The sequence below is a fragment of the Musa acuminata genome, chromosome BXJ1-8 (assembly GCF_036884655.1).
Source record: "Musa acuminata AAA Group cultivar baxijiao chromosome BXJ1-8, Cavendish_Baxijiao_AAA, whole genome shotgun sequence".
In the NCBI taxonomy this organism is placed as follows: Eukaryota; Viridiplantae; Streptophyta; class Magnoliopsida; order Zingiberales; family Musaceae; genus Musa; species Musa acuminata.
The window spans coordinates 31,247,409-31,274,883 of record NC_088334.1 but is presented as its reverse complement, the minus strand read 5'-3'; the positions used below and the strand labels follow the sequence as shown (position 1 = coordinate 31,274,883).

General features: G+C 40.1%; 1 protein-coding gene and 1 long non-coding RNA gene across 5 annotated transcripts; one reads left to right on the top strand and one right to left on the bottom strand.

Annotated features, from left to right (window-relative positions):
• Positions 1-2,027: 2,027 nt before the first annotated feature.
• LOC135589058 (uncharacterized) lies at positions 2,028-3,146 on the bottom strand. The gene is made up of 2 exons (XR_010476582.1): positions 2,409-3,146; positions 2,028-2,347 (listed from the first exon to the last, which is right to left on the bottom strand). It is a non-coding gene; the product is annotated as an uncharacterized LOC135589058 (long non-coding RNA).
• A 3,256-nt stretch (positions 3,147-6,402) lies between these two features.
• Positions 6,403-18,361, top strand: LOC103974854 (uncharacterized). 4 transcript variants are annotated; one of them, XR_001976640.2, is made up of 8 exons: positions 6,404-6,847; positions 6,991-7,064; positions 7,149-7,287; positions 15,389-15,487; positions 15,598-15,720; positions 15,966-16,225; positions 17,775-18,098; positions 18,196-18,361. XR_001976640.2 is itself a non-coding variant. In XM_009389753.3 (7 exons), the coding sequence occupies exons 1-7, from the start codon at positions 6,676-6,678 to the stop codon at positions 17,883-17,885; spliced, it is 972 nt and encodes a 323-aa protein (XP_009388028.2). In that variant the 5' UTR covers positions 6,403-6,675; the 3' UTR covers positions 17,886-18,361. The 4 variants fall into 4 exon arrangements, 3 of the variants coding, with proteins under 3 accessions (XP_009388028.2, XP_009388029.2, XP_009388027.2); XM_009389753.3 differs by having other exon boundaries at positions 6,403-6,847; positions 15,395-15,487; positions 17,775-18,361; XM_009389752.3 differs by having other exon boundaries at positions 17,775-18,361.
• The last annotated feature ends 9,114 nt before the right edge of the window (positions 18,362-27,475 follow it).

Genomic DNA, 27,475 nt, shown 5'->3' with positions numbered 1-27,475 from the left:
GGCCACTATGATGGAGCAGGGAGTCTGGGGCGAGATCGATAGAATTTCGCGGAGTGTTCGACTTTATCACATAGTTGACAAAGGACTCGTTGGTGACTTATGAAGTCAGGACGTGACGGCTGAGAATTATAAAAGTTACCACCTTGATATGGATAAGGGGGGTTTGGTCTGGGCCCCATAGGGCTAAGAGGCAGCTTAGCCAGATTGTTGTTGACGTGCTTATTGTACTGATTACTCTTCCTCTTGGATTTTTGATTGACCTGAGCTGTAATAAGTGGTCCGGGAAACCTATCATCATGCTTCAAGTACATCTCATAGTCGATCAACTTATCATAAAGTTATTCGAATGATATTGGTGAGTCGTGTGCCCGAAGTACTGTTGTTAGTTCTTTGTACTCGCTTCCTAGGCCATTGAGGGTATGGATTAAGACTTCATTATCACTGAGAGAATGACCTATCAAAGCTAAGTCATCGATGATAACTTTGATATATTGTAGACAATCAACAATAGTACTTCCCTCTTGTTTTATTTTCATCATATTGGAGAGAAGTCCGAGCATGCGAGTACGCGAGCGATTTGCCAAAGTTGTTTATAACTTGCACCATGCTTCTGCAGCAGTCGTACATGAGGATATCAGTGGGGCAATGGATCCAGCAACGGAAGCTTGAATAGCTTGGAGGATGAGGCGATCTTGACGTAACCATAGTTTATGGGCTGGATTTGGCACTGGACTGGGTTCGCTTGAGATGTTGATCATTTCAAGTGGACTCTGGAGAGAGCCATCAACGTAACCTAGGAGATCATAGCCAAATAGAAGATTAGAAAGTTGTGCCCACCAAGATGCGTAGTTGTCGCCTTTGGATAATTTGAAGAGAATGAATGCTATAGCATTGATGGTGATAAGACTTTGAGAAGTGCTCAGAGTCCCTGCAGAAACAGGGACAGGAATATCAGAAGAGGAAAATGAAGACATCCCAGATATTTTATGGCGGTTTAAGTGATCTTTACAGAAGATGTAAAAATATAGGAGGGAGGGAGGAGGGGAAAAACAGATTGATGAACTGCAGAGAAGGCTGCAACGATGAACTACAAAGGAGGCTGCAGCGATGCAGCAATACACAGCAGAGGAGGTTGCAGCGATGGGCGAGGAAGCTGCAGAGGAGGCTGCAGCGATGCACTGCAGAGGAGGCTGCAGCGATGCACTGCAGAAGAGGCTGCAGCAATGGGCAAGGAAGTTGCAGAGGAGGCTGCAGCGATGCACTACAGAGGAGGCTGCAGCGATGCACTGTAGAGGAGACTGCAGCGATGCACTGCAGAAGTGCTACAGCGATGAGCGAGAAATCTGCATCGATTAGGTGTAAAAAAAAATCTGCAACAGTTACAGTTGCTGAAGCTTGCTGTGGTAGAGAAATTGCTGCGGCAGAGGGAAGCAACTGTAGATAGAAGTTATAAAAACTGCCGCAGGAAGGCAGTGATGGCTGTGGCGGGAGGTGACTGCTATGTTGCTTTGGATTAATGTTGTCAAGATGCACTGTGGTAGAGGAAATGATAGGCGGTTGCTAGCTCAAGTAAGAGAACACTGCGAAACAAGGTAAGTAGTATCGACGTCGAGCACCTCGATGAGGTTGTGCGACAAGGATAGCGGCAGTAGCACTTCTCGCTCGAGTGAGATGCGGGAACGAGGAGGAGAGGTCGCTGGCCGGGGAGCAGTTGCGAGGACGGCGACCACCACGATAGTGTAGGCGAGGTTCTTGTGAGGGCAGGAGGTGGCCGAGCAGTCTCCGAATCCGGAACAGAAAGTAGCGACACCGGAGGAGAGGTAAGCAGCAACACTAACCCTTTCTAACTGAATAGAAAAGAGGAGTAGTAGAAGGCTTCGGTAGAGCTGCCTACATCTGTAAGGAAGAAGGTTCTGATACCATGTAAAGAATTAAACGAAGAAGATAGAAAGATAGAAATTATAGAAGAAATTATGAATGTATGAGATATAATTTCCTAGTTCATTTACATAATGAACTCTTGATAGCTATTTATACACATTCAATAGGAAAATTATACTGATTATACGTATTCAGTAGGGAGGATTTTTTTCAGCTGCCTATAAATTTCTTAACAATCGTAAACACTGCTCTGATCTTTGGTACAGTCGCTTTTAGACCGATGACGATAGGATCTTTGGTACAGTCGCTCTTTAGACCGATGACGACGGTCCTATCCACTGCGGGAAGAGGTCGCCGAAAGGGCGTGAAACTCCGCTCCATCCCGATATGTAGTGATTACTCGACGGATTCCCGGTCGCAGCTGAGAAGCCGACGTACATGAACTCCTCGAAAACCTGCGATAGATCTGTGACATTGGATATGAGAGGCCATCGTGGTTTGGGCAAAGAGAGAGGTGATATGGTCACATTAAGTATGTCGGTGGCGCCATCGTAGTCGATCCAAGCCTGGATCGGTTGCCCGCTCTCCAGCATCACCGCCACGTTCTCGTGCTCGCTCGTGTAGTAGGACGGAGACTCGGATACGTCGGAGATGATGCTGTTGACCGCCGACGTGGTTGTCGTCGATGTCACGCTCCGTATCGTAATTCCTCGCGGTGTCGAACTCGACGGCTAATATATGATTGGAAGAGTTGCCGGTGTCGTTTCGGCTGAAGAGTCCGAGGTACGGACCACGTTGGGCTTCGGAGAGATTGTTCGAGGGAGAGACGACGAAGGCCAAGCCATGACCGCCTCCGCCGGTCAAAGAGACGATGTCGAACACGAAGGCGGTGCTGAAGGAGAGAGAGCGGCTGGCTTGGAAGAAGAACGGATGTGGAGCATGCGCACCTGAGAAGAGAAGGAAGGCATGGCCGGTCTATCCCTGATCGGTTGCATTTGTCAGCTGGAGGACTCCATCGGATGTGATGGTAGCAGAATCAGTCAAATTCACGTCATTAGCTCCTCGAAATCCATTGAAAAGGAAGTCAGTAGCAAGAGGGCGGCCATGGGTGGTGAAGAGGAGACCAAGGTATGGGAATCCGGTTGGTAATGCAGCATGTGGCTTGGTGAGTCGAATTAGGTATCGGCAGAGCGATGAAGGGACAAGACAAGTCCGCCGGTCTCAGAATTTAATGGTTGCCGTCCCTAAAAGGCCCACTACTCGCATGTGACACAGGAGAGGATTCATTGTGCAGTGCCATCCTCGGTGTGTCTGCTTGTTTCACAGGGAAAACTTAATCGAGAAGGGCGAGAAAAGTCAAAAGCTTGTTTTCCAGTATTATATAATATATAAAGATATATATATGTCGTTCTCCAGTATTAGTTTCCTCCACAAATACCACTGTCATTGATATCAATGAAACCATTACTGAGATGTACTATATTGAATTAAAAAAATAAAATAATTAAAATATATTTCATTTTTTACTACCATATAAGTTCTAAAGGGTATTTGTGTCAACAAAAATTTTAGTCAATAATCAATCGTCCAAGATTTACAGTGTAAGATTGAGGGCCAAAAACAACATCAAATAAATATTTTAATCTATAAATTAATTTAGCTGATAAAAATATTAATGATTAATCATAAAGTCCTAAAATCAAATCTCAGTTTCATCATTTATTTTTTTACAAGAGAAAATATATATATATATTTGTATATATATATATATATATATATATATACACTATACGTAAATAAAAAAGGATATATAATATTATCAATTTTCTACCAAACTAACAATAACGATAATAATCCAAACGTGCTAAGGTGCAATCTCATTCACTTTCCGTTCCGACCCCATCAAAAGGAACCGTGTGACGTAAACATAAAGAGGTCACTATTTACACGCACATCAGCTCTTCAGGAAGGAATAAACCCCTCAGACCGCATAGAGTTTTCGAGTCATAGCAGCAATTTTGCTACTTATGGTTCCTTCGCTTACCTCTTCTGCATTGCATGTCCATTGCCCAATTTCTTCTCTTAAGCTGAGGAGAGTAGAGAGAAGGGTAGTGGATATGTACTCTTCGATCAATGTTTTCTTTACCGATACAAGAAAAACTATTTATTAATGCGAACAACGAGTACGAAAATAACACCTCGAATCAAAGCAACTGAGAGGGTGAGTCACTCCTCTGGGAATATTAAATTTGTTTTTGTTCTTAAATAAATAAATTATTTATTTTAAGAGTCTTAATTAAAAAAAATAGAAGTCAACATTTCAATTGAAGTCAAAGTTTTAGGTTTGATCGTCTATAAATAGGAGACGATGTAATGTCTTAGATTCAATACTAAAGAAGAGATGTAAAAGATGGTGAGGGGCTGAGAGATCAGTGTTTTTGAAATTATAAGTCATTATGTTTAATTAGGATACTTAGTTTTTAAGTGTCCCTTTTATTCTCTTCCTTCATCATTTTTTTTATAATTTTTTTGATGCTCATCATATTTTTGACAGATTTTTCAATCACTCCCCTCTTCAAAAACTAGAATTTTATTAGTTCCAAGGATCATTGGCTGATCAATCGATCACTCTATTCCTTCTCCATGGTTAACTAATCAATTAATCACTCTATTCCTTCTCTGTATACATGATTCATCGTATAATCATCAAAACATTACAACATAACAAAAATATCATCAATAATATTCAAGATATTTCAAGGTATAACAATATATATATATATATATATATTTGTATCATGTGTATTAAGCTTCCTTTAATCTAAACATGATACAAATTAATTAATTGAAAAAATATTTACCTCCGATTAAAGCTCTGACATTTTAGACATGAGAAGAAGAAAAAAAAAAAGCTCCGATACGATGGCATCACATGAAGTATTCTTCTAATTACAAATGATTATGGGTTATAAAATATAAAATAAGGTATAATTATCGTTGTCAAATCTTTCTCACTTTTATCTCTATCTTATTTACTTCGGAAGCTTGATTCGATAATCGAAGGGATCACTTTGGAAACCTCATCCAATATCAATCTTTGTGTAAGAATAGCGATTCAAGATGGTCTCTTTTCCACATCGGACTCAGCTCATCAAGATCAACTCAACCACCAACATCCAACTCCATCATGTTGAATAGAAGTACGAAGCCTCACCTTAGCAGCAGTCCCACCGAAAAAACCTTCCTAGTAGTTATGTAGTTGCAGCCGATAGATAAGGTGTTACTAATATCATCATTTATAAATCATAAAATGAATGTGAGATAAGGTATTACCAATATCATCAACTGCTAAATGACATTCATTTATGGTCCTATAGTCCATAAATGATTGTTAGATAAGGTGTTACCAACATCATCATTTATAACAAGTCCTAAACCCTGCTTTAATTTCTCGATAAATGTTATAACATCAACTGCTCGGTGTTACATGCACAGGACTCCCAATTTTACTTTTACTTTTTAATCAGTGGAAAAATAATTTTCAGAATTTGAATCATGATCATCTATGCCGTAAAAAAATTATAATGTTTCATATATACATGGTGTCACTTGTGTAACTGATACAGGTGTCGAGAACTACAACATTCTTTTTTTGCTGTATGTTTTGGATGCAGGCTATGTGTTACTTGGATGACATTAGACAGAAATAACGAAAATGATATCCAAAGTTGTATTTACTACGACGAACATGAAGTTGACGTACGTTAACATGTATCCTTAGACTTCGAGTTGACGGGCACATGACACCTCATCGACGTCCTATAGGCCATAAATGAATCTCATGATATGGATTCTCAGTCAAAATAAATTCATGAGGAACTGATATCCCTTTAATTAAGGTATTGGTTAATTTTTGCTAAACATATATGTTTGAATTGGTCGGAGCCTGATCAGAGCTGAAGGACAAAGATCCGATTCCTAAAGAATTTGCTAACCGTAAGTTATCTATTATATGATCATGAAAAATTCCAAAAAAAATAAAAGTTTAATGAAAGAAAGAGAAATATATCAAATGTGATATGCGCAACGTATAAACCATTCTTTGTATATTAATATAATTTGTACATTAAACCATTCTTTCGAATTATCATAAAATAATCATCCCAAAAACGAAGCATACCGACGAGCACTTCACCTGTCCCTACCTGCCACGCTACTGTGTTTTCCAATTACGAGGCAGGTCGACTGCGTAAATGTGTTGGGATGTCTAAGGAAGGTATTCTCACATTCAAGCTGCTGACGTGGGCCCCTGGGCTCCACGCCTCTGGTTTCCCGTCGGCCAATGAGACACCATTCACGATTTCCGGCTCAAACACGGGTGGGGTCCCAAGACGTAGACATCGGGTGGGGTCCCAAGACAATAGACATCGGTCGTGGTCCTAATGGGCGAGAGGAAATTGGTGCGTGTCTGCATCGGGGCAGCTGAACTCACAATCCCCAGCATTTATTTTGTCCGTGACGGCCACCACCCACACCACCTCGGTTGCGATGGTGGAGGCTTTCTGATTCCCGTTCGGCCGCGGTTCTCAAGCTGGGGCGCCATTCGCCGGTCTCCATCAGACCAAAGCGCGAGCTTCCTCGACGACGACAATAAGGCCCACTGCGATCCCCCGAATCGTCGATCTCCCATTGCCCCCTCTCCCTTTGCGGAACTCGGAGGCAAAGGATCGAATCGACCGACGCCCGAGACCTGACCGCGGATGGTGGCGACGATGTCATGAGGGCGGTGAAGGGATGGCGAGGGGCGCGGTAGTGTGGGGGAGGGGCGGCGGCGGTGGCAAGTTCTGCTGCTCCTTCAAGCGGATCACCGTCGTGGTTTGCTGCGTTAATCTCGTCGCGGCCCTCCTCGTGCTCCGAACGTTCTACACCTCATTCTCCCTTGTTTCCTCGAGCGATCCGTTTTCGGGTACAAGGATGGCTCCTGTCTTGCTGTAACCTTGCTATAGTTGGCAAATCTCTTAGTTTTGTGGCTTACTTGCATTTTCATTGCGAATAAATTGAAAATCTTTAAGTCTATTCGCTGCTGCTGTTGTTTTGTGGAATTTATAGTGGATCAACTTGAGAGGATACAAGAGTCGATTAGGGTTCGAAGAGATGCTGAGCCCGTGGAGCTGGTTAGAGCGGTAAGCTCGCAGGTTCAAATTCTCATCAGTCTTATATAAGGATTTGATTGACAAAAAATGTTTTTGTTTTATGGATGTGAACAGGTGAGGAAACTGAGAAAGGAGCTCTTGAAAGACGAGAAGAGGGTTTTGAAGTTGCCGCAACCTGTGAAGCAGAAGCTGGCCAATGAGATTCTGCAGAAGCTGCAAAGCGTTAAAGATAACAATGTGACAGAACAACGAGGTGGGTGGTCCTTTCATATGATTGGATTTGCTGATCGACCATTTTTCTTGTGAATATTTGATTAAAGTTGGTCACTAATACATTGGAGTACAAAACTCAATGCTTTGACGAACTCAGAAAAAAAAAGTTCTGAGAAATTGATTGATTTTGCATTTGAAGGCATCTTAGATTTTGCAGGGACTTTGTATTTCAATCTCAGATTTGATTGATGTCTAATCTTATACGTTAGATTTGATTTTGGACTGATCTGATGTGGTTATGAACCACATCAGAGCTTCTATTTTGCAACTCCTTTGGATTTTACCAAGAAACACAATCCATTCTTTTTTGGTCAAGTTTTGCACTGCATATAGGATCTTCAATTTTTGCAGGCATAGGTGACTCTGAGAGCATAGTTTGCACATTTTCTGGCAGACATTGCTTTTGACCATCTACAGTTTTTACCCGGCATCCAGTATAGGCTATATCTTTAAGCTAGCTTTTCAGCATAGATGGAGGCATTGCTTTGCTGCCGTTGAATCCTTTATCTAGTTATTCATGTTGCTTTGAATTCTGAATCACTATGGTACGTGATCCAGCTCACCATAATTGGGAGCCCAATCACATAATTGTTATTTATTTTCATAGATCACAACCAAAATATAGTCTTTATCAGAATCCCTCTCTGGGATTCATCCCTTAAAAGCTGAAAACACTGAACATACTATATTTATAAAAGAATTCAACAAATTTTGTTCTTGATCCTTATAGATTTCATACTCGATGAATTTGGAAGATTGAAATATCCTTAATCTAATGTACCAAGCAACTTAAGTATACAATGGATACCGCGATCTAGAAAAAATCAAATAATTCTAGACTTAGAAGCCAAGTTTTAAAATACTGGTCTGGTGTCGATATCAATCATTGGCTGAATTGGTACAGTACAGGTGTGGATTGGCATACCAACATTGATATGGATTGGTATCATCCTAATTAGAGAGAAAGAAGGAGAGAAAAGGGGGGAAGAAGTGAGGAAGAGAACTGGTGGAGCAGAAGAAGGCAACAGTAGAGGAGGTGGCACATCGGTAAGACGAGGCGATGATTTGGGTAAGGAGGAGGCCAAGGAGAGTGAAGAGGCTACCCATGAGAGAAAGAGTGAATGAAAAGCAATGTGTGCACGAGAGAAGAAAAGAGGGAAAAATATAGCTGTGACACTAATTATCAAAATAAGAAAAATAGTAATGGTATCGGACTGTTACAAACTTAGCTAGTTTTGCCTAAGTCGTGTGGTACCCTTGTGTGTCCGTCTACAAAGGGCAGTCTCCTCGAAATCTTCTATAGTCTTTTAGGACTTACAAAAGAGAAAACGGGCTAGAGAAAGCGTTTCACTCGGGATTCACAAGCAACCATTTCAGCAAACACTTTATAGCCAATGCAAATTACAACCATAGACTTCACAAGCTTTGAACGGTCGCACAACAAAAGGTCCAAGATGATCCATTACAGATCGAAATGCCCACAAGTGCCCACATGACACAACCTTCATTTACAATCCTAAATCGGCCACCAAAGCTAACCAAAATGGGGTTGCCAAGTCTATGGCTAGCCCTTTACATGTTGTGCAAAACATGAACAAAATCGAAAGACACGGACATATATGAACATTAAATCAAACACCCGTTTATAACTTTGTCCATAACATTCTCCTCTACTTATTCCTTCGATGTCCTCGTTGAACCGTTTGTAGATGCTACATCTCATTGCCTTTCCTAAGTCTTCAATCTTCCGCTATAGATGCAATGCGCCTCTTGGCTCCTAGCTGCTCTCCGTCGTTGTTGTTGAGTAGTCGAACTTTGATCCGTCGTGCTGTTTCAACTCGCCAATGACTCTGACTCTGGTGTACGGTCGGCTGAGTTGTGTTGATCCCTATTGCTTCTTACGGATCCTTCAGATAAAGGAAAAGACCTTCCTTGTTATGTGCTAGTCTCTCAAATGCCTCATGCCACTTGAATTTGGTGGATGCCTGTTGGAGCCTTAACGAGCATCGCCTTGTAGACTTTAAAGCTTTTGGGGTCTTTCCTCCACAAAATCTGCCTATCGATTCTTTTCTCATTTAGCTGTCACTTCCAACTAGCTTCGCATCATTTCCGCTTTTGATTGACATTTTATTGAGAAATGAAGCGGACAGTCTACTCTTAGTAGCACCAATCATCATTGGTGAGGATTTGACAACTATTATCTTCCATTAGATTTTTTCGAATGGTCTTTGAACCTGTGCAGAGCTCCTCTGCTGGATAAATAGGAGAGCTGGGGTATTTGGTTTTACTCATTCTTTTAAGAGTTGAAAAGACAATGGTTACTTGACTTCGCCTACCTCATTGAGGGTTGTACTTTATGCATCAAATTGGTTACTAGCCTTCGCTTGCTCTTTGCTCACACTTTCGAAGCATTCAAAGTGTTTGCACTCTTTACATTGGGTTAGCTACTGTGATTTGCCTTCTCATTACCATCGAACTTTTGGAATGCAAGAAGTTTTGCCTAAAAAGAGTAAAATTTCACCCCGACTTAGGGTAATTCTCTAATAGTTTTGGTCGCCTTTGGGATTGTACCATCTCTTCTATCATCTCTGCTGCCTACTCTGAGTAGCAAAGGTATAACACTGCATATTGCCTACTTCGTTCCTTGATCGAGCACTCTTGCATCGCCCCAAAGTTCTCCACTTTCGACTATCTTGATGAGAAGCTCGTTGACACCGGTCTTACGAAGTTCCCTAGCCTCTACCCTTCAGCCTTGTCTTGATACTTGGAGTTTGCTTATGCATTCTCCACCTCCTTGGCTCCTTTCACAACCAACGCTCTCCTTTCATGAGAGCAAGGGATTGATGACTCCATGGAAGTCCCGCCTTTACGGTACCATGGTTCTACTATTCGTCGCTTTGCATTTGCATCTCTTTCTTTGCGATCGGTAGATCCGCCTTTGTGGCACTGTGGCATTCCTCCAAGTCCACCTTTATTCTAATCGGTGCTTAGTTTTGGATAGCTAAGTTCCTTTGGACTCTTCGTCGCTTCCTCGTCCCTTTCGATTGCTTGCTTCAACACCTCTATGTTTTTCGAGCAATTCCCTTAGGTCGATAAAAAGACAGACTACAACTCCCTTACATGGTCTTCGCCATCATGTCGTAGGGCTTGTGCCAATTCTGTTCTTCTCAGCTTCATCGGTAGTAACATTCGCTTGCTTGACCTTGTCCTCTAACTTGTAGGGCTCCCTTAAGCTAATATGAGCTCTGGAGCAGTCCAATTCTCCAACCACTTCAATCATACCTCTACATGATCAAGTCCCCCTATGGGATTCACTAGTACTTACATTCGGAATTCCCTCTCGGTGGTACATAGCCTCCATATGCTGATGACCAAGGCTTTTATCCGATGTAAAATTCGATGCATGCACGGAAGACCTGCCTTTACGGTACCATGACATTCACTCTTTGAGTCCATAACCCTTCTTGCTGTCGTATTGTTCACTGAAGTAGAGCTCTTAGTAGCTCTCGATCATACCTTCTTATGACCTAGTCCCTCGCGGGACTTGTCTCGTGTGCGTCACATTGCCTCGAATTGTTTCACCACGATCCTCTGCACCATGTCGCCTCCTGGTGACATCTCCATTGTATATTGTTCATTGTGAGGTGAACTCGGACTGTGATCTCTCCATGCGTGGCTTCTGCTAACACATTGCAGGGCCTCTATCACCTCCGATTATATTCGCTTCCTTGGTAATCGATCTTCGTCCACCAGCTCTCGGGTCACACACGGACGAAGCATCGCTCTAGGGCAGTCCTTCGCCTAGTAGCTCCCAAAGTCCATCGACTTCATTGAAATTGGTGCACCATTGTTTGGATCATATGCCTTTGTCCCCCCCTAGCACAATCTCTACTGCACATCGCTTTCTTCGTGGCAACTCGAATGATAGTACTATGGCATATTCTTCAAAAGTACTTGCCTCTATGTCCTCTTGCCACGTAACAAGGCATTTTGACCCTAACTTCGCCTCCGCAAGTTGAGTTGCCTTAGTTTCTTCATTAAATGCTTCTCTGAGATAAGGTGCATGTGCCTCGAAGCTCCCTCATCTTTGGCATTATGCAGGATGAGTCGCTTCATCAGAAAGAGGAACCCATGGAACGACATGATCTTGCTCTTGCCTCTGTAAGTATTTATGTCCTTGACCTCTATCTAAGAAGAGCTTTGTGCCTCCGCTCCATATTCCGTCTTTTATATCGACTCCCTTCATGCGGTTTGGGTACTTCATCAAGTTACACCCAAGTTGCTCCACTTCTCAATTTATATTGAGTTAATGGTGGCCCTCGTGCCCATCATTTCACAGGTCAGCCATTCGTTGAGTTCGATCTCTATATCAGCTCCAAGTGTGCCTTTATTTGGTGTTGCCTTGGGTCGCTCCCTCACATGATCTCGCAATGCGTCCACCAATACATTACCTCATATGAGATCATGTGACGACTCCTCGTCGCTCGTTCGGTCCGTTGAGCTTTATAGAGTTATCGTCCTGAGGTACTCCCTTCTCAACATGTGTGGTCCGTTACATATGATTCTTCCTCTGGAGAGCCGGGACTTATCCCTCCTGGATATCTGTTCCGTTGGAGTAACTTCTCTCTTCGCATTCTTCCCTCGGGAAGTTTCGGAGACCACTATCCTCTTGGACTACTCCACCTTGCCGAACAAACTATGCATTGTTTTGCCACCGCAAACGCATTTACTAAATTGCGACTCTTCGCCAATGCAGCCTCCCCCTCGCTGCACCCCTTGAGGCCTAGCAACATATTGAACTTGCTGCACACTTCAGCTTCCTACAGGCGTATCCTTCTCATGCCGAAGAGAATGTTTCAATGCTCCATAGCGCTGAGTTTCGGTTGCCTTAGGATGACCATGAACATTCCATCATCCGCATACAAGCCCCGTTAGGTTCCCCATGTTTGCATGCTAAGTGTTTCTATGTATGCTTGTCACGCTCTGATACCAAAGTCATGAACTTAGTTGGTTTTGCCTAAGTCATGCAACACCCTTGCGTGTCCATCTGCGAAAGTTACCCTCCCTAAAACCTCCTATAGTCCCTTAGGACCTACAAAAGAGAAAATGAGTTAGAGAAAGTGTTTCGCTCAGGATCTACAAGCAATCATTTTAGTAAACACTTTATAACTAATACAAATTACAACCATAGACTTCACAAGCTCTGAACGACCGCACAACAAAGGGTCAAAGATGGTTCACTACATATAAAAAATGCTCACAAGTGTTCACATGACATAATTTTCATTTACAAGCCTAAAGTGGCCACCAATGTTAACCAAAATGGGGTTGTGAAGCTTGTGGCTAGCTCTCTACATGCTGTGCAAAGCATGAACAAAATTGAAAGATATGAACATACATAAGCATTACATTAAACACCCCGTTTACAACTTTATTTGTGACAGGATTGTAAACTTATCATCCTTTAAGTTTAGCATGGTAAGCTTATCAGGTGAAATTCATATTGAACAGAAACAGACAAATTGTTCGATCTGCATCTTGGTTGGCTATAGACTGATAAATATTGGCATGTACCAATTGGTTTGAGTAGCTTAAACTTTGCTACAAGCCAAATTAAAAGGCATATTTTGTATAATTACCTGTCCTATGACAATAGCATTCCATGTTCTATGTAATAGTGCTTATCAACTTTTCTTAAAAGAATAATTTGGTTCTTTCTATGACAATCTTTCTTCCTTTTCAGAACTAGCTACTTCAACTCCAAGGGAACTTTGCTTTTGTTCAGGGTCATGATTGGTTTACTTTCTTGATGTTTCAACAATCACTGAACTACATATTGTTGAATCTTGGATTTTGATGATGAAATCAATTGATGAGTTTATGGACTAATAAGCGTTTGAGATAAGTGACGCAGGAGAAACTTCATGCCATAAACAAATCGTTTGATTCTCCTGTTTCAAAAGACAAATCGTTGAAACAGGAGAATCAAACGTTGGGCCGGAGAGCATCATGCCAAAGATTGGATGTCGGGTCGGAGGATTGGTCGACGTGTCGGAGGATGAACTTCATGCCATAAGTTCGGGTATCGGGCTAGAAGGATCGGGTATTGCACCAAGAAGATCGGATGATATGGGAGGTCAACATACTGATAGATCGGACAATACACTGAAGGAAAGAATGATGCATCGAAGGTTTAGACGAAGTGCTAGATGAACAGATGATATGACAGATAACATGTTGAAGGCTTCATGATTGTAATTAGAGTTGTAAGTCTTGATCGAAGTCGTTTAGAGTCTAATTAAGTTGGTTTTGGGGCGTAATTATGTCAACTTGATTAGGAGCCCATTGGGCTTGAACCAAGGTCGAAATAGGCCTGTTAGAAGACCAATTCAGTGACTTGGGGTTGGGCTGGGGCGGTGGTACCGCCTAAGAGTTGGAAAGCACTATTTGTGCTTTTCCGAGAATCTCGGCGATAGTACCACCCAGGTAGGCAATGGTATCACCAGAGCCTAAATTCCCAGGCTCTGTTTGGCGATGGTACCACCCAAGTAATACGTCGAAGGAAGGAACGATGCGTCGGAGGTTTGGATGAAGTGCCGGATGAACAGATGACATGATGAACAACGTGCCGAAGGCTTCATGATTATAATTAGAGTTAAGTCTTGATCGAAGTCGTTTAGAGTCTAATTGAGTTGGTTTTGAGGCATAACTATGCCAACTTGATTAGGAGCCCATTGGGCTTGAACCAGGGTCGAAATGGGTTTGTTGGAAGGCCAATTCAGTGACCTGAGATTAGGCTGGGTGGTGGTACCGCCAGACCCAAGCGATGGTATTGCTTGAGAGCTGGAAAGCACAAATTATGTTTTTTCGAGAATCCCGGCGATAGTACTGCCCAGGCAGGCGATGGTACCGCCAAAGTCTAGATTCCCAAGTTCTGTTCAACGATGGTACCGCCAAAGCCTAGATTCCCAGGCTCTATACGACGGTAGTATCGCCCGGCGCAAGCAGTAGTATCGCCAATATCCCGAAAACTCGTGGATTTGAATTTTTTGCTCTATTTTTTAAACCATTTGGGCCTATAAATACTCCACTCATGCTTGTATGGTGGTTGTCTGAAAACTTATGATTTGAAGTGTGTAAACTCTCTTGAAAAGTGTTGAGTCTCTTCTTCTTTGAGTTTAGAGGTCATACTAAGGAGGTGTGGTTTTCTTGTAAAAGAGATGTGTAAAGGTTCTCTCCTAAGTTTGTGAAAAGGAGAAAGGGTTATAACAAGGGTAGTTGATCTTTGCCCATTGTAAAAAAGATCGGTAGTGAAAGTTGATGACCTCGAGGGAAGAGGAATCGGGAGTAGACGTAGGTCAGGATGACCGAACCACTATAAATCTGATTTGTATTTCTCTTTATATTTTTTCTTATTATTATTAACTGATTTAGTTGCTCACTATCCTTATTCTCATTGTAAGTTAAATGCATTTCCGATACATATTTTTTTAGCGAAATTTTTTAAATTAAATTTTTTTTCGAAGGCACTAATTCACCCCCCCCTTCACACTTAGTACCTTTACGATCCTAACATATATGTCCCTGGTATATCTTTCTTTCAACTAGTCACTTTGTGATTTAATAGGATTCATTTGCATTCCTGTCAATGAGGATATAACTTATCTTCCTCAAGATAAGCGGCCTGGACCATCCAAAATGAGGTGGTCTACATACTGGTTCATGCCTGGACTGGTGAATACTGGTAGGTATAGACTGGTCCAAGGTGAAATTGAGTTCCATGCCATTATTTAGGATTGAAATTCTGTGATAACAGTATCTAACTTTGTCTGATCAATTTTCCAAAACATTCTGTTGATACTCAAGCCAGTTCACATGAGAACCAATGGCAGTGAGAAGGTTTCAAAGTTAAATCTAAATCCTGGATTTGTATGCTTCCAGGGACATACTTCCATATTAAGAGCCAACGCATGACAGGTTGCATTAACTTCAGACATGCACATTAGCCAGCAAACCTACTGCATCTGCTAATTTACATTTTTCAATTCAATTGTAGCTTATATGCATTCTTTTTTGAGCAGAAGCAGTGTACCTATGGCGTGTTGAAAAACTTAAAGAAGTTAAAAGGGTGACAAGTTCAAAATCAAATTTAAATTCAAGCATCCCTTTTCAGGAAGCAAGTATGCTGCCTCTGTTGGAAGCCTATGAACAGAAATATGATTTAATTTTTTTAAAAATATATGATATATATATATATATAAATCTAAATTGTATCACCTTTGTTTTGTAGAAATGTTGAAAAGAGCCTTGGCGTCTAATTGGCAAATGTTATTGGAAGCGATTGGTCTATGGTTGCCAGCTGATGTTGTTCACACTGAACACAATGATAAACCTGAAAATGAGCAGGACCTTGGTAACTCTGTTCACCAGTTGGAATCTTCTACAGTCTTATTTCATCTCTACGTTATCTTCAATAGTTTAACCTCATAGGACATTAGTTTTTCTCTGCAAATTTTATGAGCCCATATGTGTCTTGTGCTGTTAGAAAGATATGTTGGTTAGGACTCTTGTGCTGTTATAAAGATATGTTGGTTAGGACTTACTCCTATTACATTTACAAGCATCTAACTTGAGGTCTCTTAATGTATCTTTTTGCAGAGGAGATTATTCCTGGTCGACCCCTTCCTCCTGAATGCCATGCAAAGACTCATACTGATTATGATGGAGCTGCTGTGAGATGGGGGCTTACCCACCATCAAGAAAGTGCTGCTGATTGTTGTCAGGCTTGCTTAGATCAGGCCAAAAATGCAAAACCAGGGGAAATGAAGTGCAATATCTGGGTTTACTGCCCATCAGAGTTTGGGTGCTACTCACCAGATATATACAAACACAAACATCAGGAGTGCTGGCTGAAGCAGGTACTACTGAATTCGTTGATGCAATATTGCTTCGTGTACATTGGATCATAATTTGTTGTAGAATTGTAGATTCTTCTTCCTTTTAATGAAATGCAAACTGTCTAACTTATGACATTTTTTTAGTTCAACAAGCAAACGTAAACACAAAATAGAATACAATATTACAATTGACAAGTTTATTGGTGGCATATGGGAGAGAAACATGGAGCAGCCTTTATAGAAGTTTGAGACATATCTGAGCCTATGTTGACTCATAAATTTCCCTGATAATTGGATTCTCTTGTGGCATCATTTACAAAATTAACTATGTCAATTACCCATCAAGGATAACTGCTTTTACCCGGTTCAAGCAGCATTTACATAATGATCTGAATTTCCTACTGCTCTAATAACGTCTATAGAATGAGAATTAACTACATGTCCCAAAATGTTGAAATCCAAGTTATCAATAATAAGCCACTTGATATCCAATCCATTCATTTCCCATTAAAGAAATGGCTATGAGGATGCCACAATTTTCTCCACTCTTAGAGCTTGACATCCTTCTCAAGGGATAACAATAGCGAGGACCAGGGTTTGATGTGAAATTGAGGAACTTCCCATCATGTGGTGACCCCTTTTTCGACGGATATTTTCCTACATAGGGCCACAGAGCTGATGTGATATTATTTATACTGATTTGTGCTTTCAGATATATGGTCTTTGTCTCTTGTAGTATAAGTTGCTCTTTGCTGGTGGTTAATGATTTGCACACTATCTAGTATCCACATGGCATGCCATATTGCCTAATTATTTGGGTTTTTGTCAGAAACTTCTCATTCTAATTCATGCGGCTTGCAATTGCCTGTAATTCCCTAGCAATCCGTCCGATTGAATGTTCACTGAAGACACCGTGAATCCTAGTTTAGTCAACACAGGTTGATCCATTAATATTTTAATATAATATTTGTAAAAATTCAAGCCTGAACCATGTGAATTCTGTTTTTATAGAGTACTGATAGATTGCTCTTTGAGAAAGGTTATATATTTACCTATTATTGTTCATTTCCGTGTAGCACTAGTTGAGACTATTACAACTTTCTTCTATTTTTTTTTGATGTAATATACATTACTTTGTAAAAGCCTTTGTATTATGTAAAATCCTGGAGAACTTGCTCTCCTTTTTGCTTTTCATTATTTTCCTTGTTTGGGGTAGATGTTTAGCTATGTAATCTAAACCTGATTGGAACTTATGCTCTAACTTCCCATTGTCTTTGGCAAATATCAAATGCTGCACATTTTGTTTTGGAAAATCTTCTTCTTCGCTGAGGGACTCTTAGTTGCTATTCCAGTGAATCCAACCTTAATCTTGAGGTTTAGGATGTTGCTTCTTGTAGCCTGGTTGTTGCAGGTGCCTCTAAGAATAAACCTTGATTTGGTGGAAGGTTCTAAAATGTCTGAATTTAACTGGCATGCTATGGGTTCATGTTTTGCTTAATTGACTTCTTCACTGACATGCAAATCCTCCTTTTTTTTCTCATCTGCAAGCTTTTCATATTGTCAAATGCAGGCTGAAAAACCACGGTTGAACTTCAAAGATGAGTATTCTGAGTCATACAGGAACAATCACCCCAATGCACCCGTGGTCGTGCCATGGATCTCAGGCATTGTGGGAGTATAACCAATGCCATCTCCTTTCTCAATGCTGCAGATTTACTTGAAAAGAAAGAAAAAAAAGAAGAAGAAGAAAGACGGTCCACAGCCATGTTGCCATCTCCTTTTCTCAATGCTGCAGATCGGGTGCGGGCGTTCACCATGACATCTAAATGATCTGGCCGTTTGATCCTGTGGCCACCATTTTTCGTTTCAGTTTCAGTTTCACGGGGACACAAAGGTTTCATCTACATATACTTGTATTCTTTATGCCTTGTAAATTTGAGAGAGGCATCGAAATGCTTTGGGAGGATTAATCAGCTTATAATTCATTGTAGGGTTTTTTTGAGTTGCAAAAAGCATATGGATGTCCAATAACTATGGCAGTCTCGATGAGAAACCTCAAGGTGGGCCATGTGATGACGTTGAACTTTCATTTACAAGTTTCTTGTACTTGAATTTTACCTTCATCGAGATATTTATGATATTGATTGAGTTGCATAACATTTGTGAAAGTTGTGTGAGCATTAATGAAGATTGAAGGCCACGTAGCACAAATCTACCGGTTTCATAACAGGACTGTCCTTCAGATTCTGACGTCAACCATGGCACGTGGGAAAACAGTTCCTATGCGATGCTTATGAGTCAAATAGAATATTATTCAAGAATGTTATCTGAATCCAAACATTTAGATATTTGAAGTCAAACTTGATTCCAGAATTTATTTTTCAATGTCAAATCATTCTAAACCTAATTTGTATGAGCGAGACTGATGGAGGTGTCTAAAAAAATCAACCAATGTCATTTTCATTTAACAATAGAATGATATTTAATTGGTCAGTGCATTGTTGCATAAATATTATGCAATTTGACTCACATGTGAGCGTTATGTATGCTATTTACTGTAATATTTTTTAAAAACATTATATACTTCAATTTTCTGAAATAATTCATAAATTGTCTGAATTCATTTATTTATATTTTGCTTTGAGAACTTCAGGTTTTTTCTCCCAAGCAAACAACTATTTAGAGCCCCTTTTTTTACTATTGACAATCTCTTATTATTCACAATCCTTTTTAAAAATTAATAAAATAATATTTTACTATTTATCGTCCTTATAATTTTAATTTTATCCTTTTCTTTTTTTCCTTCTCCATGTCCCCTATGATCATTGCTTGTACACCTTGTCATTATTGACATTCTCTACTGCTTCATATCATTGATCATTACTCTCTAATTTATACTTGTCGTCGATCACCACCTCTAAGCATACCTTCTTTGTTGATCGTTGCTCCTCGACCTACGCTCCCTATCATCGATTGTCACCCTCCAAACTATGCTCCCCCGGTCCTCACTCTAACTACACTATTTTGCCCACCCTCAACACTATCATGAGGAGAAAGGAGACCGGAGGCTGGAAGGAGGAAAGGTATTTATGTATATTTATAAAAGGATAATTTTAAAATATTAAATTTTTTTAAAATAAGATTGTAAATAGTAATATCTTTTTCCAAAAAATAATGTTTTACTTATTTATTCAAATTATATTTTAAAAAAAAGATATCATCAAAGGAAAGTTAAAAAGTATTACACCCCATAAATTGGAGCTCCAAGCTTCTCTTCACTCCTTCTGAATTCTCCAGCCTTTATATTAAGATCTCTAAGAATAAAAAAGAACTTGACAATTGGGAGAAGTAGAACAAACTCCCTAATGTCCAATATAATAGATATAAATAAAAAACCAAGGACCTCCATTGTTCCTTTGACAAATCTGATGAGGTTCAGAGCATTGGTTTTGACCAAAACATTATTATGTCTCTCTTGCCTTGCTCTCTTCAATCCTTTCAGCAAAGCAAGAGCTTTAGTGAGCTTCGGATTGGATGCATCACAAGGTTGACAATCAGCAACTAGTAAGCTCTCATCACTGTCCTCGAAGACAAAGTCGATTTTTGCCAATGAATTCTAATCGCTGAATGAGCTATCGGTCTCAATACCCCATAGTTTGAATGAGCCATCGGCTTTCTGCCTGATGTGTTAGTCTCTCCGGTGTAAGACAATACAATACATTCATTATAACTGAGGAAGAGAGATTAGAACGATAGTTGTAAACCATAACATCATTCCTATTAAGCCACAATATCCATAAATCTAATTGTCCTTAGATTTACTCAGATTATTACATTCCTCAATCCAAGCACCCTGTGACCAAAATTTAAAGGAGTAAGCTATATATATATATATATATATATGTATATATATATATGTATATATATATATATGTATATATATATATGTATATATATATATATGTATATATATATATGTATATATATATATGTATATATATATATATATGTATATATATGTATATATATGTATATATATGTATATATATGTATATATATGTATATATATGTATATATATGTATATATATATATATATGTATATATATATATACACATATATATATATATGTATATATATGTATGTATATATATGTATGTATATATATATATATACATGTATATATATGTATATATGTATATATATGTATATATATATATATATACATGTATATATACATATATACATATATACATGTATACATGTATATATATGTATATATATATGCATGTATATATATATATGTATATACATGTATATATATATATATATATACATGTATATATATGTCTATATACATGTATATATGTATATATATATATATATATGTATATATATATATATATATACATATATGTATATATACATATATGTATATATACATATATGTATATATACATATATGTATATATACATATATATATATATATAATGGATACAACTATAATTTCGCTACTCTAAGAAATCCTCAACAAAATGGAGTAGTAGAAAGAAAAAATAGAAACTTATAAGAAATTACTAGAACCATGTTAAACAAACATAGCATACCCAAATATTTTTGGGCCGAAGCTGTAAATACGCTATGCTATGTCATGAATAGGGTTATAGTAAGACCATTACTCTCCAAAACTCCTTATGAGTTGTGGAACAATAAAAAACCCAATGTTTCATATTTTAAAGTTTTCGGGTGTAAATGTTTTATCTTGAATGAAAAGTCTTAGGAAAGTTTGATGCAAAATCTGATAAAGGAAATTTTCTTAGTTATTCTTCTATTTCTATGGTCTTTCGTATCTTTAACAAAAGAACTTTGGTTATAGAAGAATCTATTCATGTTGTTTTTTATAAAATTTTCAGAGTTAAGAAAAATGATTTAGATAATGATCTTAATTTTGATGCTTTGAATTTAAATGAAACCCTTTCTCCATCTAGCAACTTGGATACATCTTCTGAAACATCCTTACCTAAGGAATGGAAGTATGTAAATGCTCATCCTAAAGAGCTAATCATAGGAGACACATCAAAAGGGGTTCAAACTCGTTATTCTCTTAAGAATTTTTGTACCAATACCACTTTTCTCTCGCAAATTGGACTTAAATGTATTGATGAGACCTTGAAAGATGATTCATGGGTTATCACAATGTAAGAAGAGTTGAACCAATTTGAGAGAAATGAGGTATGGAAGCTTGTTCCAAGGCCAAATGACCATTTAGTTATTGGTACTAAATGAGTCTTTATAAACAAGCAAGATAAATTTGGTATCATGGTTAGAAACAAGGCTAGATTAGTGACCAAGAGTTTCAACTAAGAAGAATGTATCAATTATGAAGAAACCTTCGCTCCTTTGGCACGATTAGAAGCCATAAGGATGCTTCTTGCCTATGCTAGTAGTAATAATTTTAAGTTATTTCAAATGAATGTTAAAAGTGCTTTTCTTAATGGTTTTATTTTCGAAGAAGTTTATGTTGAACAACCTCCCAGATTTGAGAATGATAATTTTCCTAATCATATATTTAAATTGACTAAAGCTCTCTATGGATTGAAACAAGCGCCAAGGGCTTGGTATGAGAGACTTAGCTCCATTCGTATTCAAAATAATTTTTCTAAAGGCAAGGTCGATACCACATTATTTATTAAAAATTTTAAAAATAATTTTTTATTATTCAAATTTATGTTGATGATATTATTTTTGGGTCTACTAATGAATTTTTATGCGAATCGTTTGCAAAGAGTATGAGTCTAGAATTTGAAATGAGTTTAATGGGGGAACTAACCTTCTTTTTAGGCTTGCAAATCAAACAACTTAATGATGACATTTTCATTATTCAAACAAAATATGCATTTAACTTGCTAAAATGATTTAAAATGGATAGTTCGAAGGCTATCAATACTCCTATGTATACCTCCACTAAGTTAGACATTGACGAAGGTGGAGAAAACTTTGATCAAAAAACTTATAAGGGTATGATAGGCAGTTTACTATACCTCACCACAACTATACCAAACATCATGTTTAGCGTAGGACTTTGTGCTAGGTTTCAATCTAACCCCAAGTAATCTCATTTGAAAGTTGTTAAAAGGATTTTTAGATACCTAAAAGAAAATCCTAAACTAGGATTATGGTATCTAAAATCTAAAAATTTTGAATTGCTTGGTTATGCCGATGCTAATTTTGTTGGCTACCAAATAGATAGAAAAAGCACATCTGGAACATGTCAATTTTTAGAACACTCACTTGTATTTTGATCTTCCAAGAAACAAAACTCGGTTGCATTATCCACAACCGAAGCTGAGTATATTATAGCAGGTGCATGCTGTGCGCTAGTTATATGGATAAAAAACACCTTAGAGGATTATGGAATTCACCTGAAGCATATACCTATAAAGTATGATAACACAAGTGCAATATGTTTAACGAAAAATCCTATTCATCACTCTAGAACTAAACATATTGACATTAGGTATCACTTTATACGAGATCATATTAATAATCATGATGTAATCTTAGAATTTATTGATATGAAACATCAATTGGCTGATATTTTTACAAAACCTTTGATTGAGAAACAATTTGATTTTATAAGAAAGAATTAGGTATGCTAGATTTCTCGGATACATTAGTTCCTCTTAAAATTTTTCTCCGGATTTTCTTATCGAATTCAATTTTTCATGATCATTCACTTGAATCATGAAATAGTGGTATGTGATCGAATCTTATACGATGTTTGCGTATGAATTTTGTATAATGCATGAACTTATAGTATGAATTTTATATGAATCATGAACTTATGTTGCGAATTTTCTCCTCTTACAAGAATATATTTTATGATGTTTGTATAAATGTGTGTGTGCACCTCATAATCCTACAAGAAAGAACCACACAATGTCAGCATTACACCTCAATGCAAGTAGTGCTCACTGCTTGTAGGCGGTAGCACCGCCCAGCTGGTAACGAGTTGTAGGTGATGGCACCGCCAACTGCACTACACCTCAATGCAAGCAGTGCTCACTGCTTGTAGGCGGTGGCACCGCCCAACTGGTAACGAGTTGTAGGCGATGGCACCGCCCGCAACTTGCCCTATATAAAGAACATGGTAGGGTCGGCGGTAGAACCGACCCCAACCCATTCTACACTTCTCTAAAGAGCCCCAAACCTCTTGATCCTCTTGCTCTCCCTCTACCAACTTGAAAAAATTCTCATTTTCTACGAAATCAAAGATCAATCTCAAGTAATCTTTTGGTGATCACAAGAAGGAAAAACTACTAAGGTAATCCCTAAATTGATACCCTCTTTGTATTATTTACTTTTAGCCTCTTATTTGTCTGTTAGGACCCTTTTTCAGAGCTTTTGAATAATGTTTATTGAGTCTGTTTAGTCTATTTGTTTATTGAGTCGATTTGGTTCAGTTAGAGTTAAGTAGAGATTTATCTAATATTTATTTATTATTAGAGTTCAAGTCCTGATGAACTCTGGGTGGAACTCTATAAATAGAGATGTAACTGCTTCTTTTCAGTAATCTATGAAAAATATTATTCTGTCTTTTGACAAACGAGGTCGATCCCCTCGAAGTGATCATCCCCTTTCTCTTCTTCTTTTTACGATAAGACTTTAGGGTCGACGATAAGACTTTAGGGTCTTTAGGGTCTTATCATTTGGTATCAGAGCAACGATCCTTGGCACAGCCCGCCGCAACCTTGCTTCCCTTCTTCCCCACCACCACTACAAGGCAACTCTTTCTTCACCGACCTTCCACCGCCGCTCGACCTACTCGCTGCCCCCATCTTGTTCAAAAAAAAAAAAAGAAAGAAAAAAAAAAAAGAAAAGAAGAAACAAGAGAGGAAGAAGAAGCCGCAGCCACGCTTCCCCTGCTTCCGGCCAGCCCACCCGTCGCCCGTCGCTGCTCTCCGGCCAGCAACCGACTCTGCCCCACTTCCGGCCAGAGTCCACCGCCGCCTCCCATCCGAGCCACCACCGCTGCCAGGAGACGACGCTGCCAGCGTCCCACTCCGTCGTAGCCCTGCTCCTCTTCTCTACCGCCGCTGCAGGGCAACTCCTTCTCCACCGCCGCCGCTGCTTCCCGGCCGATCGATCACTGCCGCCCGCCTCCCAGCCGCAACCCTAGCCGTCCCCCCCCCCCCCCTCCCTTGGGTCGCAGCCGCAGCCGCCGGGTGCCGCAGCCCCTCGTTGCAACGGTTGCAGAAACAGAGTTATTCTGTTGTCGGAGCCCCTCGTCGATCGCAGCCGCGCCTCCACCAGCCGCGCCGCCTCCAGCACTCCTCTTCCCCTCCAGCGCTGTCGCTGCCCAGCCGACCCATCACCACTGCGGGCCACCGTGAGACGACCGCCGCACGCCTCCCAGAAGCCGATCCTCCTTGCTCTGCATCCGTAGTGCCAGAAACAGGGCAACTCACCGGTTGCGCTTGTTCCCAACCGTGACACCGTCGACTCCTCCTTCTCCACCGCTGCCGCTGCTTCTCGGCCGCACGATCACCATCGCACCGCCGTTGCCAGCATCGCTAGCAGCTCCGGCTGTGGTGCGATAGAAACAGAGCACACTGTTTCCCATTTCCAGCATCGAAACTTCCCGGCCAGCGACGACGCTCGCTGCCTTTTTCTCCACTGCCAACGCTGCGCTCCGGCCAGCGACCACCACTGCTGCCAGCCACCGCAGCCTTCTCCTCAACGGCTCGTGATCCTTCCGGCCAACTCCTGTGGTGGTGCGACAGAAATAGTACGCAGCAACCACCACGCAGCAACAAAAACAGTGGCACCCTCTGCTGTCGTAGCCACCGATTGTAACCACCGTAGTCGCTCCCGGCCAACGACCAACCCCTTGTTCTGCAGCAACCGCCCTCCAACAGCGAACGCAGCAAATACGCTGCCTTGCCTCAACCCCAGCAGCGCATGCAACACCGATTCCTCTTCTCAACCTCGGCCGCATCAACGCTGCCTCCCCCTTGCTTAGCATATTCTGCCACAACCACAGGTTGCCATCACCACAGGTTGCCATCATCGCAGCCTCAACCCCGTTGCTCGTCGATCGCCCCTTGGGTCGTAGCAGCTATAGCCACATCAACACATTCGCCTTCCAACCCTGGTGCTCTCACCTCACGCAGCGATAGAAACAGGGCAGCTACTCTTCCTCCAATGCAGCGACTGCAGCACTGCCCTTGGCGTCCACCTCCTCGGCAACTTCGCATCGACAGTGTTGATGCCCTTGACCGACACCAAAAACATGAGTTGAAATTACAGATTTGCAGTCTTACGCAATGGCCACTGATAACTCGGTGAAAGCACAAATGGAAGCATTGGAAATCAGAATTGAGAACCGACTGCAAGAAACACTTAATGATTTCAAAAAGAGCCTACTAGAGGGCCTCAGCAAATTTCAACAAACTGGGGGCTCAAGTTCTACGTTGCACAGATCTAAAAATACAAGAAAAGTACCCCAAGATTGTGGCACAAATTACTCACACATGAAGATGGAATTTCCGAGATGGAAAGATGAAGATCCGACCAATTGGATCTCTAAGGCAGAAAATTTTTTCTATTTTCACAGAACCCCAGAAGAATCCAAGGTAGAAGTGGCCTCAATCCAGCTCGAGGGAGATGCACTCCAGTGGTATGATTGGTATGAAACTTTCTACGGAGTTCCTTCGTCGGAGCAGTTCAAAAGAGGGCTTCTTGTTCGTTTTGGCCCATCCAAATATAAGAATGTTGATTGCCAACTTGCCAAAATTCATCAGACTTCTACAGTGTTAGAATATCAGAGTAGGTTTGAAAGATTATCAAATCCAGCTAGAGTTTGATCGGACCGACAACTTCTGGATACATTTATTGAAGGGCTTATTCTAGAGATCCGGTATGAAGTTAAGGCTCATCAACCCCGTACTATAATAGCTGTGATCTCATTTGCAAATCTACATGAGAAAAAAATTAGCAAGGAAAGATCAACAAGGGGTTTGTATTATGATGAAAAATGGAGTATGGAGCACCAATGTAAACGAGGGCAACATATAATGATTGAGCCAATTGGAGAGGAACCGAAAGCAGAAGAGTTGGACTCCGATTATGAAGGTGTGGAAACTGATGAAGATATTGAAGCCATCACACATACAGTGCATGCATTGGCTAGTTATGCTAACCCACAAACTATAAAAATCGGAGGAACTTTGAAGCATCAACCTGTCACTATTTTGATTGATACAGATAGCACTAATAATTTTATGGATAGGAAAGTTGTAGCCCAATTAGCCCACCACATTAAAAGTTGTGATATATTCGAAGCTGGTGGACGGATTTTAACTTATGATAGCAAAGGCCAGGAATTTCTTGCAATGATTACTACACTGAAAGATCGACCTATTGCTTACACTGTCAAAAAGTGGAGACCATACTTAATTGATCAACGGGTTGTGATGCGTTACAGATAGCCTATGACTAAAGTGCTAAAAGACAAGCTCCCCGAGATTGATGCTGCTCAGCCTTGAGGACAAGGCTGATTTGAAGAGGGAGGAACTGTTAGGATCCTTTTTCTGAGCTTTTGAATAATGTTTATTGAGTCTGTTTAGTCCATTTGTTTATTGAGTCGGTTTGGTTCAGTTAGAGTCAAGTAGATGTTTATCTAATATTTATTTATTATTAGAGTTCAAGTCCTGATGGACTTTGGGTGGAACTCTATAAATAGGGATGTAACTGCTTCTTTTCAATAATCTATGAAAAATATTATTCTGTCTTTTGACAAATTCTAGGAGACTGATCCCCTCGAAGCGATCAAGGAGGGCCGATCCCCTCGAAATGATCAAGGAGGGCCGATTGCCTCGAAGCGATCAAGGAGGTCGATCCCCTCGAAGTGATCATCCCCTTTCTCTTTTTCTTTTTACGATAAGACTTTAAGGTCTTATCATTTTGTATTAGAGCGACGATAAAACTTTAGGGTCTTATCATTGTATTCATAATTGTAGTCTCCATGACTTCTAGAAGATCCTCAAGGGACAAAGGGAAGAGGAGATTAGATGAAAACTATGACTCCCTACTTTTTGATTCTCATCAACATGCCCTTAAATTTCCAACCATAGAATCTAGAAATGTTCATAAGTGTAAATATGTTGATTTAGAGGAATTAAGTGATTTGAAACATATTCAATGGTTTGCTAACCTAGATATCCTACCAATCCTTCAAATATATGAACCTATCTATCCTAGACTTGTTAG